The sequence below is a fragment of the Taeniopygia guttata genome, chromosome 5 (genome assembly GCF_048771995.1).
Source record: "Taeniopygia guttata chromosome 5, bTaeGut7.mat, whole genome shotgun sequence".
Lineage (NCBI taxonomy): Eukaryota > Metazoa > Chordata > Aves > Passeriformes > Estrildidae > Taeniopygia > Taeniopygia guttata.
Window position 1 is genome coordinate 56981499 of NC_133030.1, and position 26333 is coordinate 57007831.

A 26333-nucleotide genomic window follows, 5' to 3' on the forward strand; every position below is an offset into this window, starting at 1 on the left:
GCAATAATTTTTCACAGTTCCTAATCCAACACTCACTTCTTGGATTTGTACGTGCCCTTCACTCAGACAACAGCTTTGCCTAGAGCTGATCTGGAGGGATGGCTGATTGCAGCAGGATACAATTTCTCCCCTCCCCAGTTTGCATATATGCAGCACAGAATAAGTACAAACTCCAAGCTTTACATAAATACTCACCAGCTTTTGTATCATTGTCCCAATCCCATGCTTCCAATATTAACGTGAACGACCTCTGAAAAAAAACAAGATACCAATTAGACAGTAATAAAAAACTGTTATAACCAGACAAACTGATTTGAAATAAGCAGATATTACTGCTACAAGAAAGCCAATTGAAAGCAGTAGAAAATTTCACTTCTCTGTTGTCATGTGAAAGCCATTGAAGGCATCTTCTCAAAAGCATGAAATATAACAGCATTAAAAACTATGGGACAAGCCATGCTACCAGCAAAACAAAAGCATTCCATGCACACACACACACACGTGCATTGAGGACTGAATTATTATTGCTCTCCTTCCACTACATCTAATTCTCAGCTTTGCTTAGGCACAGAAATCCTTTTCAGAAGCAGCCCTAAAAAGGTTTAAGTGAAATGAGGTTCTGAACCTTGGAAAACAGCTGGGATATTTAAAATTTAAATTGAACCACCTCCCCTAATGCAAGCTATCCATTAGAAAGCACATGAGAGATAAGTCTATACCAGATCTGTTTTACAGAAAAATATAACTAAAGAAGAAATACACAATTCAGCCTGCAGCTATCAAAAATTTAGACTTCTTTCTCATGACAGGGTAGCATAAAAAACAGATCTCCAAAAGACATAGCAGAAACAATTATTACAGTAAGAACACCTGGCACAGTACGTTTCCCTGAGGAAAGAAAGAACCCATGATTTCAGACAGTTTCTAAATTATTTAGAAAAAACATGAAGCCTTTACTTCACTAAACCAAGGCTTCAGGCATTTTCCTTGGTTTATAATCAAAAATGTAGGACAGATGTTGAAATTCAAATACTAAACTTATTTAGAAAAAAGTTATGCATACAGGTAAATTTTAACTGCTTTGAAATGAACTAGAATAGTTGTCAAACCATCCAGCTTTGATAGTTTCCAAGTGCTACAAGTAACACTGAGATCCTCACATACATTTAAAATCAAGGAAAAACCATCAAGAACAAAAGAGTTAATGCACCGCTATCCTGAAGTCCTCTTATACACATCTTCATGCAGAGCCAAGCCCTAATGTGTGCACAGTTCACAGCCTAATGACCTATAAATTCACACGGGTATGGGGACATTCAGCCAAAAAACTGCAAGGACCCTCTTTGGAAGAGGATTATGTAAGAATTCAGCCACCTTTCACAGGTCATTAGGACTATTTTACTGTTACATCAAGAGATGTGTGTTTTTATTTTGAGATAGCTCCCTCGACTCCACACCAAGGAGGGTTGATCATAACACTGAAACCTCCCCATTTCAGAACAGCAACAATAGGATCAGTGCAGCACCCCAAGCAGAAGGGTTCACTGTTTGAGGTCTCCCATGACTACAGCAGTGATCATTCTACTCAGAAATGCACTTGAGTGCTTATTTTTCTACTGCTCAGTTACATTAACATACAAACCACAACTCAGCCTTTGAAAATAAGTCTTTCTACTCTGTTTTCAGCTTCAGACATATACTAGGGAAGATGATTTTACATTACTGAAACAGAAACAGGTTTAGTGGTGACTATTCAGATTAGACTAAAGAAAGGAAAAGAAAAAGGAGCTCAGCAGTGACCATACTGGACAGAGACATACTTGAGTTTGTACTGCCCTTGGAAATGGACAATGAGAGAGATCAATTGAGAAAGGAAAGGGCTCTATCTCTGAGGTACAACAGCACAGCTCAACTCCACCCAATTTTTAAAGACAAACCAGAGCATTTCAGTAGCTTCACCCTCCAACTCCCCGCACTCCCCAGTCTCAGCACTTAGGGATGCAGGCAGGAAGAGGGGATGCAGGTAGTGTTTTTCAGAGTACAGTAGAATCCTACCTGCTACCTGAAAAAAACACCCATACACTGAATAGTTGAAAAAAATAAGTTCTATATAATACTGCCCTAACATTATCGTCTGGCAATGGCATTATCTCCTTATTCCGTATCAAGCTATGAACTAGTCCAGGCAGAATTCTGCCAATCAGTGCAAGTTCCAAAGTTATCCACATCTTCCACTTTTAACTACTCTGTTTCTAACATATCCTTTAGTTTTCCTGTGTCCCATTGATTTGTATTAGAAGTATAGACCAGTGCTCAAGTGCTTCCAGATATCAATTTACTTATGTAAGGGCTGGTCTTTCCTACTGCAAATCAGCTGTTGCATCTGACTGCCCACAAAAAGCAGCAAAAAAATATAAGATGGACTTGGTGTCCTAGGAAACAGACATCTATGCCTTCCAATTATACCATTTGAAAACAGATTTGTATCTGTGCTCAGGATGATAAGGAAAAGAGTGCCATGCAATGCACTGTTCCAGCATGATCATGCTGGACAGTGTGAATGAAGATAAATAAGCATTTTAAGATGCTTAAAGCAAGAAATCCCACAGCTCTGGCGGCAAACTTCGTGGTCTAAGTGGCATAGTCTCTGTAGCAGAAAATATTACTTTACGATCTTATAAAAACTTAATAGTACATTATGAGCAGCTGTGACTCTGGCGCAGAGCTGCTCCTCCAAAATGTGGAGGAGCCCACGCAGCTCGTGCTGCCTCCTCGTGGCTCTGCAAGCCCCAGGTCCCACAGGCCTGGTCCCCAGCATTTGCTTCAACCATCTCCCACTGGTCACCATCAGGAACCACAGCCCACCTGTAGGAAGTTTAAAGAACCTACACAGCACAGACAAGACAAGTACTTTTAAATCATTTCACTTCCCTGTGTCTGCTTTTATGGGTGACCAGGCTGGCACTCGGCTGTTCACACATGAACAAGCATTTGAAGTGTAACCTTTCAGGAAGGCTTGGAGTCACACTTGCAGGAGATTAGAGATGTTAATCAAATGACATTACACAGTATTGATAGACAAATGAGTATTTACTGGACTGTCAGTTTCAGCTCTCAGTTGGGCAACTTCTGCTCTCTACTGAGTTACACAGTCACCCTTTAACAACTCCAAACAGACACACCAAGAATGCAACCATAAAACTGATTTTTATGGGTATTTTACCTCTAGAGAAGATAGTTAAGTTTACCAACCCAACCTGTCACCCTTCCTCATCTCCAGCTGGCCAATAACTTGAAAGAGGAATTCTCCCTGTGGTAGTGCAACGGATCATCACATTGCAACTACTTCACTTCAAAAGAGACAACTTTTCTTAAAAGATCCTTAATGCGCTCACTCAAAAAACCCAGTCTTGCCCACTACATGTACCAAGTCTTGCACTAGATCTGCTTCCATGTCTTTGAATTTTGCACTTCACTGTAAAACAACAGCTGAAAACTTAAAGCATCTGTGTTACTAACTATGTTCACAATATGTGGCTCTGAGAGCTTCCCAGTTATGGCTCAATTATCAGAAACACATTTTACTACCAAAATTATTTATTAGTGGAAATTTTAACATCCACTTACCTTGAGTGTAACCTTACCTAATAACCAGAGTAAACACTGAAGTTTAATAACACTAATGGATATAAATTGTAAAGGATATTTTCAGCTTCACACTGGCCACACTCATTTTATGAAAACTCTACCACCAGCTGACATTAGTCACATCTGCACTCTTCCACAGAAAGTCTTAACACAGAACAACCAACACATCCACTGACACCAGCTGCAGGTAACTCATCTATAGCAGAGATATCGACACCCGACATCTTTCTTAAACTGTGCTTACAGAAAACAGCAACGGAACTTGCATTAATTCAGCTCTCATCCAGAAACTAAGGACTATCTATACAGCAAATATTTAACCCCCTCACATCATCCAGCAGTGTCTTGGCTTTTTAATGTATATTTTATATGAACAGACTTGCTTAAAAGTTATTTAAGAACATGTTCTCCACAGAGACTGTTGATGTAAGTATGCTCAAGTTTGTCCATAAATCTAACAAAAAACACTACACAAGTATCCTAAGAATGCCCCAAAATCGTGAGCCTGACACATAATACAGACACACACCACCACACCTGCTTCTTTAACTTGTACATAACTCTTGCTGTAGGCTAACAGAACAACAGGACATGCATATTCCAGTCTGCTCTGATCTATACAAAAAGCTTTCTGAAGTAGTATGTGTTATTCATTTCAACCAGTACTAGCAAAACATTTAGAAAATATTGTTAAAGTGACCATGGCACACATTTGAGGAGGTGGGGATGGGTCTATGGAACATACAGCATTGGAAACAGACTTGATTCTACTGACTCTGGTGATTAGGCTTATTTTTTGAAAGAATTAAACACACAACATCATCATTTGTGCTCGTCAAATCAAAACTCAGAAGATGTTAAAGGCTGTGAGTCAGAAGAGCATCAGTGCACTTCTGCAGCAGAACACAGCTTATGCAAGAGCAACTTCGTAGGAGTTAACTAAACAGATATGCCAAGTAGCTTGGAAAGATACAAATTAAGTCTCTTGATCCTGGTGATGCTGCCTCAGTTGTGTTTTTTTTCTCAGGATTGGTGTTGACACAAGCAACTTCAAAGCATTATTTCGCTGTTTACACTAAACAAAACACTCCCCAAACTATGCCAGAGACCTCCTTTCTGGGGAGGGGGGAAACAAGACCTGTAATATTGGTTTGGCACTGTCTTTTCATGAACTGTTACTATCACCTTGATATCTGCAAATCAACATTCAAAAGGTAGGGTTTTTTTCTGGCAAACCAGTCATGTCAGAATTTTCATCCCAAGAGAGATGATCAATCTGATGACAGCTTTTTCAGTCAGTTAGTGAACTTAAAGAGTCTCCAACCCACATTTGGAAAAATGCCAAAGGTGAAGCTTGAGCTAAAATCAATACATAAAAGTTTTCTGCATCAATAACATTCTATTGTGACTTTTATGCTAACAGACAAAAAGTCATTGATTTCACATGAATAAAAGGACTGATTGGATTGTCTACACAGAAAAATGATTTAAGAATCAGCTATGAAGTAGAAAAGGTATTGCTACTAAACATATCCCAAGCCCAGCTTATCTTCCTGTTCTACAGTCACACAGTAAATGTAGTGTCTCATCTCCAGTAATTGCTGTTTCTTTTCAAACCTCAATCAAGCACAGGAAACATTTGTAACTCAAACATTTCAACAGTCCAAACACTGGATAGCACATCACTAGTCTCACTGCAGGCTAATTTTTGTAACTTCTGGAACAAGCCACCACTAATATTTCTTGCAGCCAAGTCCACTAAGTTTTGATCAGCACAGTCAGTTCTCACACTTGCTTTCATATGAAACTTTGAGCCAAGTGAGAAAAGCACAGGTCTGGGGCTTGTCTCCCCTTTTTTTGTTTCAGCACCTCTCCCCCTCCCCCAGGCAGCCTGCTTGCCATGGAAAAAGCTGACTTCAAGGCAAGCATATTCCATTTCCTTCCCCAGGAACTCTGCAGCAAGTTCATACAACTTCCTCATGAATATGAGGGGGAAAGTGAATAAGGAAAGAATGAAGGAAAGATTCTGAGAAGATCCAAGCCTCACAGTCAATACAAGTTTAAGACAGTTCAATACAAGACAGTCTGCAGGTTTATCTTTTAGAAACAGACATCATAAAGTTGTAATAGGGACCTTTATTAAAAGAGTAAATCATCCCCATTTCGGGGGACCATGGGGGCTGGGGACAGGGACAGGGTAGAGGGCTTCTTCTGAAACTTGAAGGATATTTCAGCCACTTGCATGCAAGAAACTTGTCTGTTTAATTCAGAGACCATCCACCATCCAAAATCATAAAGATGACCATCCTCTACATCTTAATTTTTCATTTAAGGAGTGAGCATAGTGACTCCTAAACAAAAGCCTTCCCTTTGGAAACCAGGGGCAAACAACCCCATTTTGTTAGGAGTAGAAAGCTGGGTTAGAGTCCTGCAAACACCAGCAGCAGATAGCAGAAAGCAGCTGAGCAAGTTCAAGTTTTCTATTTGAGAGCAATTACTGAAGTTATACTCCTCTTGGCCCAGTCACAAAAGCAAGATTATGTTTACAAACTCTGGAGCCGACTGTTGTGCGAGGGGAACTCTGTGAATTAGCCCCACCTGACAATCCTTAGGAAGTCTGCAAAACCAGGGAGGGGTGAGAGGGGCTATTTTTTGCCATGATTAACAGACAACAGGCTGATATCTCCACCTACATGAGTCTGAACACTCATTCCACTCCTCCACCAAACTAAGCAAAACCTAAGCTGGAGGAGTGTGTATGTGTGTGTGCATATGGGGGTGGCAGAGGGAAATCTAGACTATTAAGATAATTTCATTGCAAAAAGAGCACAAATAAAAACAACAGGTGAATGAGAGTCAGTCCTGGTGTTAATATATCAAATTTGAACACCCAGGTAGAGACTCACTTCGGCTAAAGAAAATTACCCAGCAACTAGGTGGAGAATCCTATCAACAACCAACTGCATGCATCTGAAAGATAAAACAACTTGAAGGAGGAACTCAAAGGGATATAACAACACCTATTTGGCAATGCCTAGTGTTTTACAAAACAGGAGCAGTGTGCTTCTCTCCAGGGGGATCAAACCACCAGAATCCTGACATACCTTGCTAGAGAACACATTTGTAATAAGATCTTCAGGTGAAAGTCTGAAGATACTCTGATCCTCCTGCAGTGGCAGAATGCAGCAGGAGCTTCCCAGTGTGAAGTAGTCTTTATATGTCATGGGACAGCAAACATTTCAGCTGTGGAGTTCTCAAAATCATCTCAAGTCACATACTAGCTTTAGCTAATGCCTTTAGGAAACAGAGACCCATTTTCACAAAAACCCAAAATGCCATGACAGACTAGAGCTCCTCAAGGCAGGATGTTAATACAGTCACCTCAGACCACATAAAAGCAAAGTGAGAGCCCTCAGGAGATCCATCTACATGTGAAAAGCTAAACCATGGGAATAAAGACTCCACAACTTTCTTGTAACTTAGCACCCTAGACAGAAACTCAAAGCATATCTCAGCCAAGTCAACCTTGTGACAAATGGCAAGTCAGAGATGGCACATTTGGTTCAGCACTGGCCCTGACCTCTGATAGCACCTGTCAGGCAGCTGCTGCAGCCAGGGCAGCAGCATCCCTGAGGAAAAAGGAAACAGGCACCCCAGGAACAGTTCTGGCAGCACCAGGAGCAAGTAATTAGCTTTTCATTTAAAAAACCTGCAGGAGATGTGACCAGGAAGCAGCCACGTGAGGATTTCACCTGAAGAAAAGTTCATCTGCTGACTTCTCTCAGCTCCTAGAAGAGCCCCTCCCTATTTTCAAGCAGTGCCTTTCACCATTACACACTCAGCAGCAATGCTAGTTCAAGGGAACAGCAGTAATGCTTGCCTCTGCTTTTTATAGCTGTCTGCTATTCATCCCCACCCTATCCATCCCCCTTCCCCTGATTCCAGCATGTACACATCTCTGCTGTGTTCAGGGAGATTAAGTTCCAACTATGAAGTCCGAGCCACCAACTGTGGCAACTTAAATTTCAGCAAACACCATAGGATTGACTTAGAAATCATCTGTTTTCCATATACTTTCAGAACAAAAAAAAAACCCCATCAGTAAAAATTCAGCTACTCCCATGATAACTTGCCTTTCTTGAGATTTTCCAGCAAGAAACAAGAATATCAATGCTTAATACTAATCCATGCTATAAGCTGTCAGTTTTCTTGAAACACTTCTATTTTACTGCAAATGCCCTCTGCCTATGGCATTTCTAGGCACCTACTCTGTGATACAAGTCTCCACAAAAATATTGGCTTATAAAACTAATAAATAAATCAAGGAGGAAAGATTATTTCTTTCCCAACTGAATAAGCAAGCTTAATGCTTATGAAAAAATAATCAATTTCATCTTAGATGAATGACCAGTAACTTTATTCTAGTTACTAGAACAATGACATCCTAGGGTGGCCTTTAAACAACTTCTTAGCCTTAGTTGTTTCTCTTTCCATGGTATCCTTCAGAATTCTTTGTTCAATTCTGTGTAGTAGAAGTACAGCATTGCAAATGTCATTTTAACTTCCAACCTTGTTGAATGTAAACTGATTTTCACAGAGCCCATCACAGCCCTGGGTTAATGACACCTGTGACCTTGTTCTTCTGTGCAAATGTGTACTGATAAGCAAGGTTTCACTAAATAGATCTTCTGATAACCATAACCAGCTGCTCCTTCAATCCACCAAAGCCATCCAGCTTCTCCCAGATAAGCAAGTTCCCTTCACAAACTCAAGTTCTTTGATCACAGTAAGAGATCTGCCTCCCACTCTTACCCGTGTCTTGACTACTTAATATTTAGAAGTCTGTTGTAAAGAGCATCCTGGATAGGAAAAGAAGTCAGAGAAAAACAAAAATCTTCCAGGAGGGGGACTGCAGAAATCAAAGGTCCGGAGAAATGCAACAAGAAGGAACAAAGAATCAAGTTATTTCCATGATAGAAATGAAAGAATTGGCCAAAACTCCTCAGCCTGGAAAAGATACAACAGGAGTATGTGACAGAAGCCTAAATGCTGCAACAGGCCCTGGGGATGGGTCAGGAATAGAGCAGCTATTTCCATTGTCTTGACAAGAACTCAAAAGGAAAGAAAGGGAGCTAAGAGGAATCATGGCCAGAAGAAATGAAGCCAGAGAAGATGGCATTTTAGGCAGAACTTGGCAAAACGCTACACAGGTGGCCCAAGGGAAAAGTAGTTTTAAGAGTTTTGTGGGCCCAAGGGCAAACTGGCACAAATACTTCAGAAAGTCCAAAACCACAACTATTTTCTGGAGGTGCTCAGATTGAAAGCAAAGCTAGGGACAATGACAAGCAGTTTTCTATATTCTTGCCCTTGACCTCCTATGAACATTTGTTTGCATTCCCTGAACTCCAGTTCCAGTACAGGTGTGGTACTGAAGTAAGTATTTAACTTTTTCTGATAGCTGACATTAAAACAAGACAGTGCTGAAATTAATTAGACAATTACACTGTGGAGTCTTGCACACCTGCATGAGCCATTACCATCTATCCCAGGATAATGAAAATTGTGACCAAGCAGTGTTTGAAGAACAAAAGGAAGCCAGGAGAAACAAAGCACAATGCTAAATCAGATTTGTAATTTTATTACGGAACTCCTCTTTGAAAACCATGACAGAAGACATAATTGAAAAATCTAATCAAGGTTCTCCTTTCTGCAACACTGAAATGTCACATGAAAAGAACAAATGCAGAAATCACCAACCCATGCATGCTATTCAGTCAGGTACTTGTTGCAGTGAATGCAACAAATGATATTCAGACAAAAAAAAGTAAAGTTGAGCTAAATCTGCTAACTGGGAAATTTTATTGTTTAGAATAAAGGTTTAGAGAGAGGACTGTAGGTTTCTGAAAGTTCCCCTGAGGAAAAGGTAACCCAGACAGCCTCTTAATAGTGATTAAGTCAGGTGACACAAAGCAGAACATACTGTCATTCAAGGCAAGACAGCAGAGATGCTCAAATACAGCAAGCACTTATTTCACTAGAAGAAGATTGACAAGTGTCAAGTGAAATACAAAGCTTAATGATTTCATAGCAATTTTTCACACAAAAATTCAACAGCACATTTGTGACAAAAATCGTGGTTTAACTATAAGAAAAAACACTACTTGTTTTGGAGAAGACTGATATACCAAGGTTTACACAGAAAAATAACTGAAATAATTTCACAATTCATCTCCAAACTTTAGCTATTCTATTTACACTAGCCAAAACCAACCCCTACTGGCTTCCATGTGGCACAGATGAAGGCTAGTGCTATTCCTAATTAACCTTCCTCCACTAAGAAAGTGATTCTGCACCATCTATGTGTGTCACTGAGCCAAGTGTCACACCAGCCACTCATGTTATTCCATACCAGCTGAAGAGTAAGCAAGAAATACATCCCCCATTAAAATCTGGGTCTCTCAGCCACTCAGGAGCCAGTCTAAGAAACAAAACAGCTTTCAAAACATCATCTTTATTCTCCAGGGGGAATTAGGGGAAGAATAGAATAAGAAAGGCAAAGATTAGTTTAGCATGACTGGCACAGAAGCTGTGAAGGCAAGAGCATCTGTGACAGTCTGGAAATAACAGCTAAAAAAATGTTAGGACTTAAAAGATGAAAGGGAATAAAAAGCAAAAAAACACTCACAGACTCGCTACAGGACTTCCCCTACTTGATTGAACCACCACAAATGCAACACTGCTCTCCATAAAACACAATTTAAAATTACATCTACAATCCTTGTTATTACACAAGATCCCAGACACAAGCTTCTGGAAGAACCAGTCTCTTCAGAGCAAAGCAGGTTAATAGCTAGATTTCCAAAATATGCTCCTAGATACCCTGCATGGACCCTGGGAGTACTCCCGATAAATGGAAACAGTAGATACATCCTTTCAGCCATTTGGATGTGTCTCAGTATCATTGTGCCTGATGGCTACTACAGGCTCAGCCCAGGCCTCAGACAACACAGATTGGGAATTTGTGCATTGATCAGAATCCTTAGTGACCTCAGGAAACACATTTTAGACCAAAATAAGCAGGACTAGAGAAGCAGGAATTAAGATATCACAGGCCTTCTGGAGCCATGCCTATACAGAGGTAAACCAACTGCTGGTTTTTCATATGAATTTTTTCACACTCTCCAGTAAGAAAAAAAATGCCTTTAAAGTTTTTGTCAGTAAGCACATAAGACCTTCTCCTGCAGGTTTCCAATAAGTCCTGAGAAAAGACTTGCAGAAACTCAATAGCCTTTGACAACTCTGTGAAACTGCTTTTCTTCCAACTAAATGAAACCCAGCTCACCAATTCTATTCCAACCTGCGACAAAAAACATGGCAAAAGCATCTTGGAGCTGATCCTCAGCTTGGGATGTTATGGGATGCCAAACATCCCATAAAAAGCTTTAGGCATGTGGAAAACAGCCTCAAAAAAGGAGAGCTTGTCCCAGCAGCTTGACATTTAACAAGCAATGTTGTTTATACATGACCACTGTGAAAGAAAAATCGACACCATAGAGAAAAAGGACACGTACACAAGGTAAAATCCACCTGAAAAGTGTCTTAAACCAGCCTGCTCATCACTTTGCTTTGTTTCAAGTAGTTGATAAGAGCTAATGATGGGCACAGAACACAAAACGGTTACAGAAGAACCATTAGTCATCCTTCCTACAGGCACAGATCCCCTCTGCTAATTTACCCAAGATAATCTATCTATATACGCTAAACCTTTGTGTAGTCTGATTAAAAGTTAACAAATATTTGGGTTAACACATATTTGGGTGTCCTTTGATATGGGTGTTACTGTGCCTGTTCCAGTGAGGTTTCTTGAAAGTATACTGAATATAAAATAGCATTAGCAAGATATTCTTCTACACCTCAGAAGAAATTAAGGAGTAGAGAAGCCAGCCAATTACCAACACTATTTTTATAACAGCTACCAACCAGAGCAATAGGATTTGGTATAGAACACTACAACCATATAAAAGGAAGAGACAACATCCTAGTAGCCTACCTGATAACTGTCAAACAAGTTTCACAGTTTGTACTCTTCCTCTTTCTCAAACAGGAGAGCTGAGTTAACATCTCCCAGCTGCACTTTCCTCTTTGAGAGTTCTAGAGCAAAAGCAGCCTAAAGGACAATGAAATTAACCCCACGTGCATCAATCCTGCAAACATGCTTGAACCTTAAATAACAGCCTTCCATCCTATTCAGGGAGAACAAAAGGTGTCAATTGTTGCTATTAAAAATGAAATTAAATCAGAAATTATATACAATACCAGAGTAGCAATTCCAGTAGATGTTTCTTTGTTTTAGTGGACAAAAGAAAAAATCAGAATCCACTGGTTTAGACAGAGGATCATAGGATTAAATGTCAACACACATTTTCCCCAATCATTATGTTACAGAAAATAATCCAGCTACATCTTAAGATACTTTCATGACTTCAGAGCTAATGAACTCCAGTCCTTTCCACGACGTCTGGAGCTGGCAGTTTCTGGAGTTTCCAGAAATCCACCCAGTTAATCCAATAGCAAAGAACAGAGGAAGGTTATTGATGAAATTAGGGAACAGAGGAAAAAAAAGACTTTTAGATAAATAAACATGTACAAGTACAGTACCAGGCAGACACTTCGGGACCATCTGAACATCACTCTATTAGATTTAGGCAGAAACTTTCAGCCTTGCTACCACCTTTGAACTGTTTCAGACAAACTTGATATTAACCAAGTATCCACGTCCTACTCTTTTCCTAAAGTTTTGGAAGAAGTCCAAGATAAATTAAGCCCATTATACACACACTTTATTGTTGCATTAATGAAAGCGTAGCTAGATTGTCTCTTTTGAAGTGTATGTAACAACCATGAAGACCCATTAACGGTTAGTGTAAGACTTGTTTTATGCTAATATTTAGAATTCAAAGATGAACTAGTAATTAATACTGCTCTTCCCCTCCCCTCTGCGCTCCATGTGGCATGGATATTAGTGTCCTCTGGGCACTTGAAGCCATGCATCATTATAATTTCAACTTGAAGTCAAGAGGGAATTAAACTAACTATGTAATAACATACTTTAATTATTGTTCTAAACACAGAACACCTGCATGCACTCTCTTTTGTATTAGAAATATGCATACTAGAAGGTAAGCAAATATATAAAAAAACAGATATGCCCCCAAGTTCTATGTATGCAAAGACCCCAGTAATAGAGATTAGTGTTTTAACCCTTTTGCATAATGTTAGCTGTTGATAGCACTGCAATCTTTCCCTTTGTTTTTGCAAAAGCAAATGCCCACAACTCCAGCTAATGAGCTCTAGACTGCCTTTAGAAGAGGAGAGGCCCACAGTTAACCCCTGTTCCTAAGGGAGCAGAGATTGTGGCACTGTTTTTCTAAGTCCTCCTCAATTCCCTCATCAGTCCTACCCGAGTCACCTCTGGAGCTCCTTGGGCAGCAGCAGCCACAGCTGAAAGGGGACATGAAGCAAAGACCCCACTGGCCCACAGAGATGGCAGCACCTGATGGCTCAACCTCATGCAACTCTAAACAAAATCCATTCCTTTCATCCCATGGCTTTGGTTCTGAACACAGGTATCACCACAGGATAAGAAACACCAATATTGTGTTTCTGTCTCTGTTTTATTGCTACATTGAGTCACACAACAGTTTCAATTAATTTGAACTTCACATTTCCACGAGAGACTTATCAAAGTGTAGAACTGCTCATGGCTAGTAACAGAAGTGTTATTAATCCAAAAGAAAGGGACAACACACACCCAAGCTGTCCTTCATTTCAGCCCTCAGCAGCTCAGTTTTCAACTTCTGCACATGCTAAAGAGGCTGGCAAGGAAGCAAACAGAAATAAAACACCTTACTTTAGTTCTCTGCAAATTTACAGGAGTAAGTTGAGCAGAAAAATAAGAGTCACCACTTTAAGAGTGGGTGCAAGTTCTTTCATGTAGATCAACATACACAAGCAACTTGAATAAAGGATTAAACAGGGATTATGCACACAGTTAAACAGACATGGTAGAGCCAGAGTTTAGCTGTGAAAAAACTAAGTTTATAAACACATCCCTGAAACAAATGCTTTGATCATATCCCAGCAGCAGGACTGACCCTTCTGAACAGTGCTTTGTGGCTACAGTAAATCTTTATCACATTTGCAGCACCAACCACTACACTGGTTTTAATTGCTATTAAAAATTAATTGCTTACAGCAGCAAAGAAACACAGGATAAAATAACATATATAAGCCACTATTCCAAGCTATTTGAATATACAACAACCAAGACACAATCAATCCCAACAAAGCAGCATCAAAACTTCAACATCCAATTATCTCTTTCAGATTCGTGTAAACTGGAGGGGACCTGATACAGTTTTATGTTATTACAAATCAGACAAAAACCACAAATGGACACACGTTTGGAAGGAAAGCTTTGTAACAACGGTAGCAAAGTACATGAAGCAGCCCGTGAAAGTAAGTACATGCCCTGCAAGTTTACTCTAAGCATGTAAATTCAGAATGCTTCTCTTTTTTTTCCCCTTCTTATCCCACTACCATGGATCTAGAAGCTATGAAAGGGAGATTATGTCAGCAAATCTTCAAATTTATTTCATTACTGACCCCTAGTTACTCCTCTGGTGGGTTACAATGTTATAGCTTTCCTCATAAGCATGAGTATCAATAGAGAACACAACAAAGCCATGGAAAGTAGGCCAACATTAAAAAAAGCCAGAGTCATTTTGTAAGTGCAAAGCTGGAGCCATAAATCAAAAATATGTCCCAGTGACTACTTTACAGTTTCAGCACTTCATTTGCCACTGACTCCAACCTTCTCCAGATAACTTGGCAAGCTGAAGATTCACAGAGTACCAAATCTTTAAAATCCATCCTAATAGCTTAGGGACAAACAAATTATCACTGATAGCAAGCTGCCACAAGCCAAGACTATCTTTCCTGTCAGTCAGAGCTTTTTTTGTTTACCTTACATTTGCAGTGATCTGGGAGTAGATATGAGAAGCTCTGGTGATACACAACAGTTTGTACTTCTGCCTGAGCCCTGTGACAATTAACATTCTGACAGCCCTCAGTCCAAGTCCAGGACACTCAGTGTTAGATAAAGCGAGTATGAATTCTGGAAATTAACCTCTGAAGAACTGCCACCAGCTGGGTTTGGGCAACCACTTTACCTTCATCTCTTCCAGAACAAGAGATGTGTGGTTTATAGCTTGGTAGTTTCCCCACAGCCCTGAAGTTATCACAGCTGAACAGCAAACATCAGAAGGCACGGCAGGAGCACCAAATATCTGACAGCCAACACCTTACACGTCTGTGCAAGTCCAAGCATTTCATTTTCCCTACTTCCTTCCCTTCCTCACTTTATGATAGGAGAAGGTACCAGTACATGTGGATGAATCATGGAAAAATACTCTCTTCTACAAAGGTAACAGCCAAACACAACACTAAAATATTCTGGGCCTATACATAAACAACAGCTTACAACCAACACGGGGGTGCTATCAGGTCATTGTGGGGTGCAAAAACCAGTCATTACTGAGGGGCAGCATGCGGATATACCTGTCCTTAACAGTCTAAGTAAGCATGGTCTGACTTTTAGACTTTGCTGATTACATGTAGCCAGTTACAGTAGAAATTCCATGTTGTGATACAAGGAAAATCACGCCATTGTACCATAAGAGTCAGAACTATCAAAAACACCACTATTTAAAAAAAAAAAAAAAAAAGGAACAGTAATTAAAACTATTAAGCAGTAGCACAGTGCTGTTAAAGTGCTGTTAAAATTGTCCTGTCAGTTGGAAGAACACTAAATAGTACCCAAAAATTGCACACCCTAAAAAAACTTTACTTCAGTAGATTAACTGAAGATCAATAATTAAGCTATTTAAATATTTCTCAACTTACTGCTTAAAGCATATGTCAATCAAGTCTTCCAAGTATGAACAAGTTCCCTAATTAGATCTTATGTTCTCCAGCTGGAATCCAGGACCTATTACACTAAAAGTGTAGATTCTGTCTTTACAAAGTAGACTGTTGAACTTTGCAATGCTATAAGCAGAATCATATATATTCAGGGGGAAAAAAAAGCAAGAGAAAAGGAAATAACCCTATTTGATGCTTAAGTTAACTCTTAGCTCACAAATTAATTCTCTCCAAGTTCCATGAAGGGGTAAGGATATTTTTCTACCTACCACAGGATAATGCATCAGTATTAAGATTCACTAAGAGTCTGAAAATGTAAAATTTATCCAGTTTGAATCTTATATGCCTAAAGTTATTTCAGATGGTATGTTCACAGTACTAGAAAGTACTGGAGACACTAGAGACACAGTGGACTATTTGGAACTAGAAGAGGTGCTGCAACAATAATTTAAATATTATAATAATCAAATTGTAACATACTAAACAAAGCCCACCAGAACACATCCTGCTAAGAGCAAGATATATATAATAAGGACTTTCAAGCCCAATGCAGAATGTAAACCGATTGCAGTTTGTGCACTAATACTCCAGCCTTATCTCAGATTTAAAAAATAAACCCAACCAAAAAAACCCAAAAAAACTTCAGAGAATGAGCACCTGTGCATCTGTCCCAGGGGCATGTAATTGGTTACTCAAGGACTATTAGGCTGTTTCTTAGCAACCTCTGCAAGCTCTAATCAAGTAAGACTAAGATTGTCATTTAGCCTTGAAATGCCTTGTCCCTTCCATCTAATGCAGCTTTCTATTGAGGAGCAAACAGTCATTGCAACCACAGATAAAATCTAGGCTTACTACATGATTCAGCTCAGTGTTCTTGTTATCAGAAGATCCTCATGTTAAATATGCTTTTTACATTTTATTTAGCAACTGAAACAGTAATAATAAAATACATATTTAATTTTTCTCTTTTATATGCAAGTTAAAGGCTGGCTACAACTATGGAGAAAACCCTGAGCAATGGTTTAACAAACGAACATAAGATATAGCTCAACTCTTAAACAAGATTTTATAACTGTAAATAATTCCCCAAATATAAATACAAGAAAAATTGTTTATAGCAAAAGCAGTGGTAGAGACATCTCAGGTAAATAGCAAGCATTTCTCTCAGAGCTGAATGGTATTTCAATCTTTGGTGATGCCGAAATGTGCCTACTATGTTGCACACATTGGACTTCTAAAATTAACTATCTTTGAGCAGAGTCTGGCCATCAGAGCAGAAAAAATAAAAAAAAAGCAAAAGCACTGGAGTAATCAAAAAATAAATTCATCTGTTCAGTCCTAGTCTAGCTTGTCTGTAGCATGAATGGGCACACGGCAGACTGCTGAAGACAGCGCTCCATCATTTATACAGAGTATTTTTTGCTGTTCAGTAAGCAAAGGCACCAAAAGACCGGTTACATCAGGGATGGCCACCCCTCCCTGACTCGAGGTGATCTACTCCAGAGCCATCCCACCGCTCTCCTCAGCTCTGTTCCTCCCAGCAGGTCTCCCCAGGTGCACAGAGGGGAAGGAGCAGCTCTCAGGGCACCCCCACCCCACGGGAGGCAGAAGGTCAGTGGTGCCCAACATGAACAGGCAGAGATGCTCTCACCTACCCACACTGGCAGGCTACACCTCCACCTCCTGCTCCTGTGAGAGCTGAACAGCTCCAAAGCACTGGATGGATACAGCAGCAGTCATCCGTGACTGCCAGCAGTCAGCTCTGACTGGAGATTGACCCCTTTTAGACACCCACTAACCACAGCCTGAGCAGATTTCCAGCAAAAAGCCCAGAGTTTTATCACAGTGCAGGAGAGAGAGGGAATGGTGGAATGACTGCCAAGGAACAGTAGCAATTCTCCTTCAGGTAAATAAATGAATAAGCAGCAAGGAGTCAGAAGCACTGCCAGTATACCCTCACTCCTTGAAGCAGCCACTCTCCTTCCCAACTGATGCTCTCAAGCTCTTTCCAGATCAGAGAATTCCTGCAGCTAGAACTGGAGAGGAACAAGGGAAAGCAAATGGGTGTGCTGCCAGAAAAGGTAGGGTCACTTTCTGATGATGTCTCCTCTTCAGGTTGAGCAGCTCTGAAACAGAGCAGGCAACACAAGCAGGACCCACAGAGAGTTGACAAAACACTGGGCCTGTTTTCAGAAGAGCGGGGAGGGAAGCTTGCTGGCACAGTAACCTAAAGCTCCTGCAGATGACTAAGTATACAATGTGATCATAGCTGCTTTATGAACTTAGGGTAGTTTTTAAGTACACTCATAGCATGTATTTCACAGCCAACACAAAGCAACACCTAAAGAAAAAACAAGCAAAGGAGTCAGACTACACAAAAAAGGATTAATTCCACTCATCTCGCCTACCTACATGAAGTGACTCGATGGCATTGCTCAACAGAGCAGCCACTGGCCCACAGGGGACAAAAGTAATTTTCAAAGTTAAAAAAACAAAACCACAATTTACCTTACACATCTGTCTCAAATCTCCTTTCATAGAATAAAAGCTTTGTGACAAAAATACATATTAACAAATATACTAAAAATTCACAAGACTATTTCCAGCATTTTCTAAATCCAAAAAATGTAGTAGTTCCACATTTTTAATTGTTTGACAAAAGCTTAATTTTTTGCAGCTTTTGTACTGAAAAAGAGTAAACCTGCAATAGTTCCTAAAGCTGCATTTGCACAAGAAATACAAGCAGTAGCCTCAAACACAGAAGGCAGCTTTTGCCACACAAAGCTCCTCAACATCTACACTCACACTTGAGCCTCACAGGAGCACTTTAAGCCACCTAAAATACAGTGGGAACAAAGTCTAATTAGGCCAAATATCACAAGTCTGATACAATACAGACCAATTACAATTTCACCCCAACTACATTCAAGATAAGCCTGACTGTTTAAAGATTAAAGCTACAAGTGGCCATGTCTCCAGCACACCTTTCCTATGCAGCCTTTTAATTGAGAAAACAGCATTTGGAACATCTTTAAACAGCCCAGAGACACTGCTACAAAGCCTCTACTGCACTGCAGTGAATCAAACATGCTCTGCTTCTACCTCACATCCTCTCGTGTAAGAGTAATCCTGGCTACTTTAATACCTATTCCATTTTCAGTCAAAGATTTAATGCCCACACCAGCTGTGTGGCTAGGAGTGTAGCATTTCACATATAGGCTGGCTGGAGCACCTTCTGGAATAAAGATTAGAAAGCTGACAAGAGGTATACAAGCACACTGTCAGTGGCTGGGAGGTGAGGGACTTGTCTGCAAGTTTTGACTTCAGCCTCTGTGTTTCCAATAAATAAGCACATGTTTATTTAAGGAAACTTTCAAAGAGTATAAATAGAAATGTTCTTTACTATCTGACCATCTCTGTGACATTCAAAAAACCCCCAGAACTTCAAGGTATAAAGTTTAAACAGTTAGCAGAATGCTGTCCTTTGAGGCATATTTATTTCAAAGACATAAGAAATTCTAGATTTAGTGACATGAATGCATGAAAGATTAAGAGCGCGAAGAGCACTTCTGCTTAAAATTAGAAGACAGATTTCCTATAGTTACATGAAACTTAAGTCTTTAGACTTTCTATTCTGGGCAAGCTGCAAATAGTTGCTGGCACACACAGCATGCCAATAATAAATCCCTTTTTCAAAGAGTGGTTCTGAAGTGGTCACCATTAAGGCCTTGGTTCTTTTTTAGAGGTGACACCTGCAGCTGCTATTGAAATCAACTGGAGTTGTCACTTCCCAGCATTGCTGAAGTCACTCTCTAAAACATCATTCCATTATCTTATAAGAAAGAGCAAAGCAAAGCCTGAAAACTACCTTTTGCATTTGTGTCACTTGAGAGCAAAGGGATATCATTTTTTTAATAATCCACTTCCTCAATCTTTTGTTTCTGATCAAAAAGGCTTCACGGCAAATGCAGTACTGAGCAGGTGAAAACATATACATTCCATTATCTACCTCCCTAAAAGTGAGGAAACATGGATCCATGTCTTCTGATTCAGTGTATTCATGATTCGCAACAAGCAAGGGGAAGGCCTTATGTGCACAAGGACTGCAGGTGCTCTGGCAAAATATGAAATATTTTGTCATGGCAGCTCCACAGGAGTCCCAGAGTCTGCTGACAAGGCCACCAGGCAGAGGTAGTAAGCATGCACTAAGTTTGGAGAGGGAAAGTCAAGTAGAATCAGCAAAGCCTTCCACCTGGGGAAAAAAGGCTACTGGTAAATAAGGCATTAAACATTTATGTAGCTCATCAATATACAGCTATCAACTACATTATTTTTATCATGTTGATTTCCTGAGCTAAAAAGGTGCAATGCATGTACATCACAGCCCATCATGACCAGGTGAATTTTACATTTTGGCATAAGGTCTTCTCTCACTTCTTATTCCCTGCCCTCAGGTCTTGCTTGGAACTGTGCTTTTGCAAGCACTTTCCTTAAGAAGGAGTTTCAATGGAGCAAAGAACAACTAATTACAGGTAAAGCTTGCTGTGTGTCTCCCCTGATTGTAATCTTTTCCATAACAAAAAACATACCTACTGTTCCTCTGGTACAGCCATGCACAAGCTCTTTTCCCAGTGCTAAATGGCCTAACTTTAACCTGCCTAATTTAAGCATATCTGTCCCCATGGGTTGTCATCCAAGATGACAGGATGCATGTTTACTCTATCAGGGAGCAGAGAGTAATCTAATCCAGGATATTTTCATTACAAAGCCTCGAGATCCTGATCAGAGAGCAGTGATGGCTGTGCTGAGACAGGAGGTAGACCAACTGTGGGTCTACCAGCCAAACAAAAATAGACAATAGCATTTCCTACAGCCAGGCTATCTAGTTCCCTAGAGGCACCAAGGATCCCAGATAATGAGCTTGAAGGCTAGATGTCTTGCAGGGCCCTAACCACCTTCATCTCTGAAATTAAAAGCACTGGGAGAGCTTGATGCAGAGTCCTATAGTTAACCAGACATGTGAAAGTGCTGCACCCATTAAGCAATAAAAGCTGCAAGGTCAAGTATTCCTGATCAGGTTTTGGCAGGGGAGGGGACAGGTTGCTTTCTAAGAAATTTAACATTTACTGCTGCAGCCAAACTATCCTCTCAACAGCCTTACATATTTGATGGCTCACACTCCTATGGATGTTTTAGATCAAGACTGAACCCCTCCAGGTATTTGGATGAGATCCACACATGGACTGCACACATATGAAACTCTCACACAGCCTGGACATTAAAATTATTGACATTTTTTATCTACCTGAGAGTTAACATTACTTCAGAAGGTTACAGAAAGGTGTTACTATCACACTCTAAATAGGAAAAAACACCAAGATACTGCCTTAAAATTAAAAAAAAAAAAAAAAATCAATTAGTTTCCTAATCCCAGCAGGGAAGGCATCCTTTATCCAAGCAATTTCCAAGGGCTGCCTGAACCTCTACCACCTCTTCTTCAGACTGGTTACAGAGTCCTAGCTAAGCACCAAGGAAAAGTAGAGGTGAAAATGCTTATTTCTGCTTATCTCCAAGACCCTGAACACAGAAGTTCACCTGGGGAGTTCAGAGCATACAGTACCCATGGGTGTGCTGTCAGTCACAGCAGGATCTCAAAAACAGAGGGGCTGAGAGGAGCCAATGATGCATACTGTAATACATGATTTCAGCATCCACAACTAGTCAGAACAATTCCTCTATATGACTAATTAACTGAAGTAATGGATGCCATACCAACATTTACGGTACAGGAAAAACTCTGAATTCCCTGAGGGAAAGAACAGGGTGGAGGGAAAAACCACACACAACTCCATTTCATGCCATCTTGCAAAGGAGTACAAGAAATGGTTCCACATAACCCATCCCATGGAACAACTAACTTTAAAACACCATCTTCAGAAGCAACCTTCAATTAACCCCAAATCTAAGATTTTGCCAATGGCTACTGATAAATATGAATGTGCCACGTATTTGTGAAGCTTCAGTGTCTGAACAAACAGCACTGTGCTAGGGGAAAAAATAAAAAAGCTCAAGACTAACAAGCCTAAACTGTAACTGATCAGAACCAACTTCAAAGCTACTTGAATTCTTCTGTCTTCTTTGTTTTAAAGTTGCACATAAATTTTAATTGCATCATTTGTTTGTTAACAATCTCAAACAAGCATTAAGCTTCAAGTTTTACAGCAGGAGGCAAAGAAAAAAATGTGAAGAAGGTGGGTGAAGAAGACAGCTGTATTGTTCTAGCTGTTCCTCAGCCTCTCCCACTGCCAGATTTCTGTGGATGATGTATCCCAAGGTAGCAATTTTTAAAACTTTCTGGCAGTATCCCAAGCTCCCTCTTGCAAATCAGAGATCAGACTAATGATATAAAAAAAAAAAGGACAGGAAATAGGAATAAGCTGGATAACTGACACTGTTTCAAACACTTGAAGTCTCTGAACTCTGGTACTGCAGCTTTACAGAAGAGAGAGTTGTCCAAACTGAAAAATTTTACCTTATAAAATTAAAAAGGAAATATCAGTAAAACAAAACAAATCACTTTTCAAGAAATTACTTGCTTTAAAGCTACTGCTAACTTGGGACATGCTGTAGTATCACATAGATGTCAAGAAACTCCCCCCTACCCTGAGCAATTTATACATTACTGCAGTAGGGTCTAAGTGAGTGAGTTACCATTCAGGTGAGGTTCACCAAGAACTCTGCATACACTCATGATTAGCATGGGGCTTAAAAATTCAAGCTAGAACTACTGAAATAAATCCTTCACTCATTACCAACACCAAAGCAAATTTGTTTCATAACTGAAGGACACAATTTCCAATGCTCTTTACTCTTGCTCCTTCCCATCATATAAAGGAAACAGTAACTTCATTACTGTTGTACAGCAAAAATAAATTTCATAGGAAAAGACTATGCCCATACTGTTGTTTTTCATTTGGAAACTTGAATAGAGAAAGAATATTATTTGAGAATAAATTTGAAATTACCCCAGGGAGTTGAAACATAACCCAGGAATTCAATCTACTTCAAAAACCCCTCGTGATAAACTGGCACTAAAATGAAGCCTCTTCTTGCAAAGTCTACACAGCTCTGACAAATATGGTGTGTTCCCCATCAACAAACTGAACACACAGAGTTCAAGATCTAACTACAACATACAGGAGGGACTTCTTTCCATAGGTGTATCCACAGCCTGTTATAAGTAAAACTACTCCACAGCTTATTTTTAGCATTCAGGGTGGGCTGGGAGAGTATTCAATAAACCATCCCAAAATGAGCTAACCACCCACTAGACTGCAGTGGCACTGTTTAAATTAATTACAATCCGCTTTGCAACAGCTGCAGGGAAAAAACAAGGAAAAAAATAAATACAATGAGTATTTCAATTCCCTCAAAATGCTGCAGCCAAAGGTACAAGAAACAGCAGCAGACAGGGCAATGTAGGCTGGGGACACTGCATTAATTCACCTGCAAGAGGCAGGTCAAGCAGGCCTTACTTAAGACTGGGTGAGCACAGAACAATATCCGGCAGCTGCAAGGTAAGAATGTGCTTATTCCAACACAGAAAAATTCAAAGAAGGCTGGGCTTAGGGACCTGCAGTGCAAGGATTATCAAACTCTCCTTGTGTTTCAAGTAGCAATACTAGAAACTGGCAAAATAAAAGCATGAGTTAAATTACCTTTACTTCCTCATGCAGATAACATACAAAGTTTGAGGTGCTAACGTTACTGAAATCTCTTACTGAGGAGTTTATGATTTCATCAAGTCTGTATTAAACAGCCAATAAAGAGGAGAAAGAATCTGAATTTTCTCTTTGATCTTATAACTTAAGAACACGGTTCTAAATACCCTGGGTTTATGGTATCGGCTATACCCATTAACAGGAACATTTCCAAGTTCAAGAGGGCACAGGACCAACAAAGGCCATGAAAACAACCCAACCTGGCAACCAGAACTTAAGTGCCTCTGCATGGAAAAATTTATCAGTGGTACCTTTTTATTATGAAACATTTAACTGCAGCAAACTCAGTCAGTCCTAAATTTGCAGGGCATGAGCATCAGAGCGTGGAGGGTCTCTGGTAGCACAGAAAGTGAAGTGATTTATGTAGACTGGCTTCCTTTAGCTTGAAAAAATGCAAATTAAGCATTTTTTGTCCCTAACCACTCCTAGCAGGCATTCTCCAAGTAACTGAGAACCCACGAGCTACGGTTTGAGAGGTCAGCAAGGGCCATTTCATCTGTTAATCACCAGGTGCCAAACGCAATCCGCAGGTACCGAGGCTTCCGATACGCATCTCCCCACCGAGCCGGGGCACTGCACCATCCCCATTCCTCAGCACCTCGCAACTTGCCAGCTTCCACCCCGTGGCCCACTTGGAAGGGCTGAGGGCAACAGCTGTGAAACTCCCTGCAGGATCCTACCTGCCTGCAGCCGGGCAGGGAGCCCAGCCTTCCCTCCCTCCTCCCTCCGCTGCCCGCGCCGGGCACTCTCCGCAGCCCCAAGAGCGGGAGGTGCATCCCGGCTCCAGGGGCAAGGACGAGCGCTGGCCCTTGCCCCATCCCCGGGAGCGTTCAAAGCCAGGCTGGACGGGGCTCTGAGCACCCCGGCCCAGCGGGGGCTGTCCCCGCGCAGGGCAGCGGGGCTGACCGAGCCGGTCCCTGAGGCACCGCTCTGCGGCGGGGCTTGAGGCAGCCGCGAGCCGCGGGGGCGAAACGCCGACCGCCCGAGCGGAAGGCCGGGCACGGCGGGGGCGGATCGCGGGGTCCCGCACGGGCGGGCACGGCGACCCGCGGCAGGCGGGCGGTGCCGGGGGCTGCGGGGCTCGGCTGGGAGCGGCGGGGCCCGCAGGGTTCGGCTCGGCGGCCCCGGGAGCACCGCGGGCCCGGCCCGGCGGCCCCGCCCCGCGCAGGTGCCGGGACCCCCCGGCGCGCGGCCCGCCCCGCCCCCGCCGCGGCACGCGCCCCGGCCCGCGCGCTGCGCCCGCCGCCAGCGCCCCCTGCCGGGCGCAGCCCCGCGCCCAGCCCGCCGAACCGCGGCCGCGCCGTCGGGCTCCGCTGCGCGGGCGGGCGCGGGGAGGGAAGGGGAGGGATTCTCCCCGTTATTGTGATTTTTTTTCTCCTGCCTTCAGCCTCTCGCCGCCCCGCCACCACCCGCAGCCAGCCCGGAGATCCCGCAGCACCCACCGCGCCCGCGGTCGCCCCCGCCGCGCCAGCCACCCGCGCTCCCCGAGCCGCCGGCCGTGCCCCGCAGCCCCGGGAAGCGGCGGCCGCGCCCAAGACAGCGCCCCGGCAGCTGGCCCCGCTCAATAACGGGGGAGCGGGAGCGGCACCGACGGGAGCCGACGCGGGGGGAACGCCACACAAAAAAAAAAAGGGTGATAACGAGAGCGCGATTAAAAACCTACCGGCCACGCGAACTGGAAGGGAATAACAATCCTGCCCGTCTCGGGAGTTCTGCCTTGGTGGGAGTATTTGTTGCTGTTCAAATAGAAAATATTTCCACCGAGAACGGGGGTAGATCCGAATCCGTAGTTGCAGGGTCCGACCGGGGTGATCTTGGCCTGATATTCCTTGAGGCAGACTTTCACGTAAGTGTCGCACTCGTCCCGAGAGCAGTCCAGGTTCTCGGGGCTTTTCATGCCATCGCAGCATTCCCCATTGAACAACTCGCCGTTTACATTCCGCACCGAGTTAAGCTGCAGCTCGAAATAGCCCGTGGACCGGGACACCTAAAAATAAAAACCGAAGGGGAGACAGCCTCGTTACTACCGCGGCCGGGGGCAGCACCGGCGGCGCGGTGCTGCGGGTCCCCGGCTCCCCACGACAACTTTCACCGGCTGCAGGTTTAACCCCGCCGCGGCAACATACATACGCGTACACATATATACACATACATGTGTAGCGCTATAAATATAATAAGAAACGAGGGAGGTGCGGAGGGAGCAGGGAGAAGGCAGCCGCGGCGCCCCGCGGCCGGAGCGCAGCCCCCCGCGCCCCGTCCCTACCTGCACGCAGGAGGCGAGGAGCAGCGCCAGGCCGAGCGCGGCGGCGCGGGGGACCCGGCTCGGCCAGCCGGCGCCCCGCATGCCTCCTGCTCCCGCTGCTGCTCCGCGCCGCCGCCTCAGAGGAGCCCGCCGAGCCCACCGGCCACGGACCGGCGGCCGCTCGCGGCATGGGCGGCGGGGGAGCCGCCCGCAGCGCGCCGGGGGGCGCAGGGCATGGGCTGCCGGCGGGGCCGCCCGGAGCGCTCCGCCGCCGCTCCCCTCCCGCGGGCTCCGCTCGCCCTCTGTGCGCCTCGGCTCCGCGGACACCCAACAAGTAGGTGCCGGAGTGACAGCTTCATTACCCATTCGCCGCCGCGGCCGCCGCCTTCATATTAATGAGGGGGACGGCCCGGCCCCGCGGCCGGCGGGTGGGGCCAGCGCCGCTCCCGCCGCGGCTCTTAAAGGGCGGCGGGCGGCTCTCGCTCCGCCCTGCGCTGACCGCGGCGGGGTCCGCCAGGTGGTGGTGGGGGATGAGAGATGTGGGCACCCGCGTGTCGGTGGGTGTGGGCTGCACACCCAGCCCACGGTGTTGGAGGAATAGCCACGGGATGAGGGCGGCCGTGGAGGAGGAGGGCGTAGGGTGGGTGCACCTCTGCTTGTGAGGGAGCAGGAGATATGTA

General features: G+C 42.9%; 1 protein-coding gene across 2 annotated transcripts in view; it reads right to left on the reverse strand.

The window, feature by feature from the left end:
- JAG2 (jagged canonical Notch ligand 2) overlaps window positions 1-26074 on the reverse strand; it is a 68449-nt gene extending 42375 nt beyond the window's left edge. For both annotated transcript variants that reach the window (XM_072930492.1, XM_030275125.4), the window contains exons 1-3: window positions 25675-26074; window positions 25075-25398; window positions 196-250 (exon numbers count right to left, since the gene is read on the reverse strand). In XM_072930492.1, coding sequence (XP_072786593.1) covers window positions 196-250; window positions 25075-25398; window positions 25675-26019 — 724 coding nt within the window. In that variant the 5' untranslated portion in view covers window positions 26020-26074. The remainder of the gene's footprint in view (window positions 1-195; window positions 251-25074; window positions 25399-25674) is intronic.
- Between the last annotated feature and the right edge of the window lie 259 nt (window positions 26075-26333).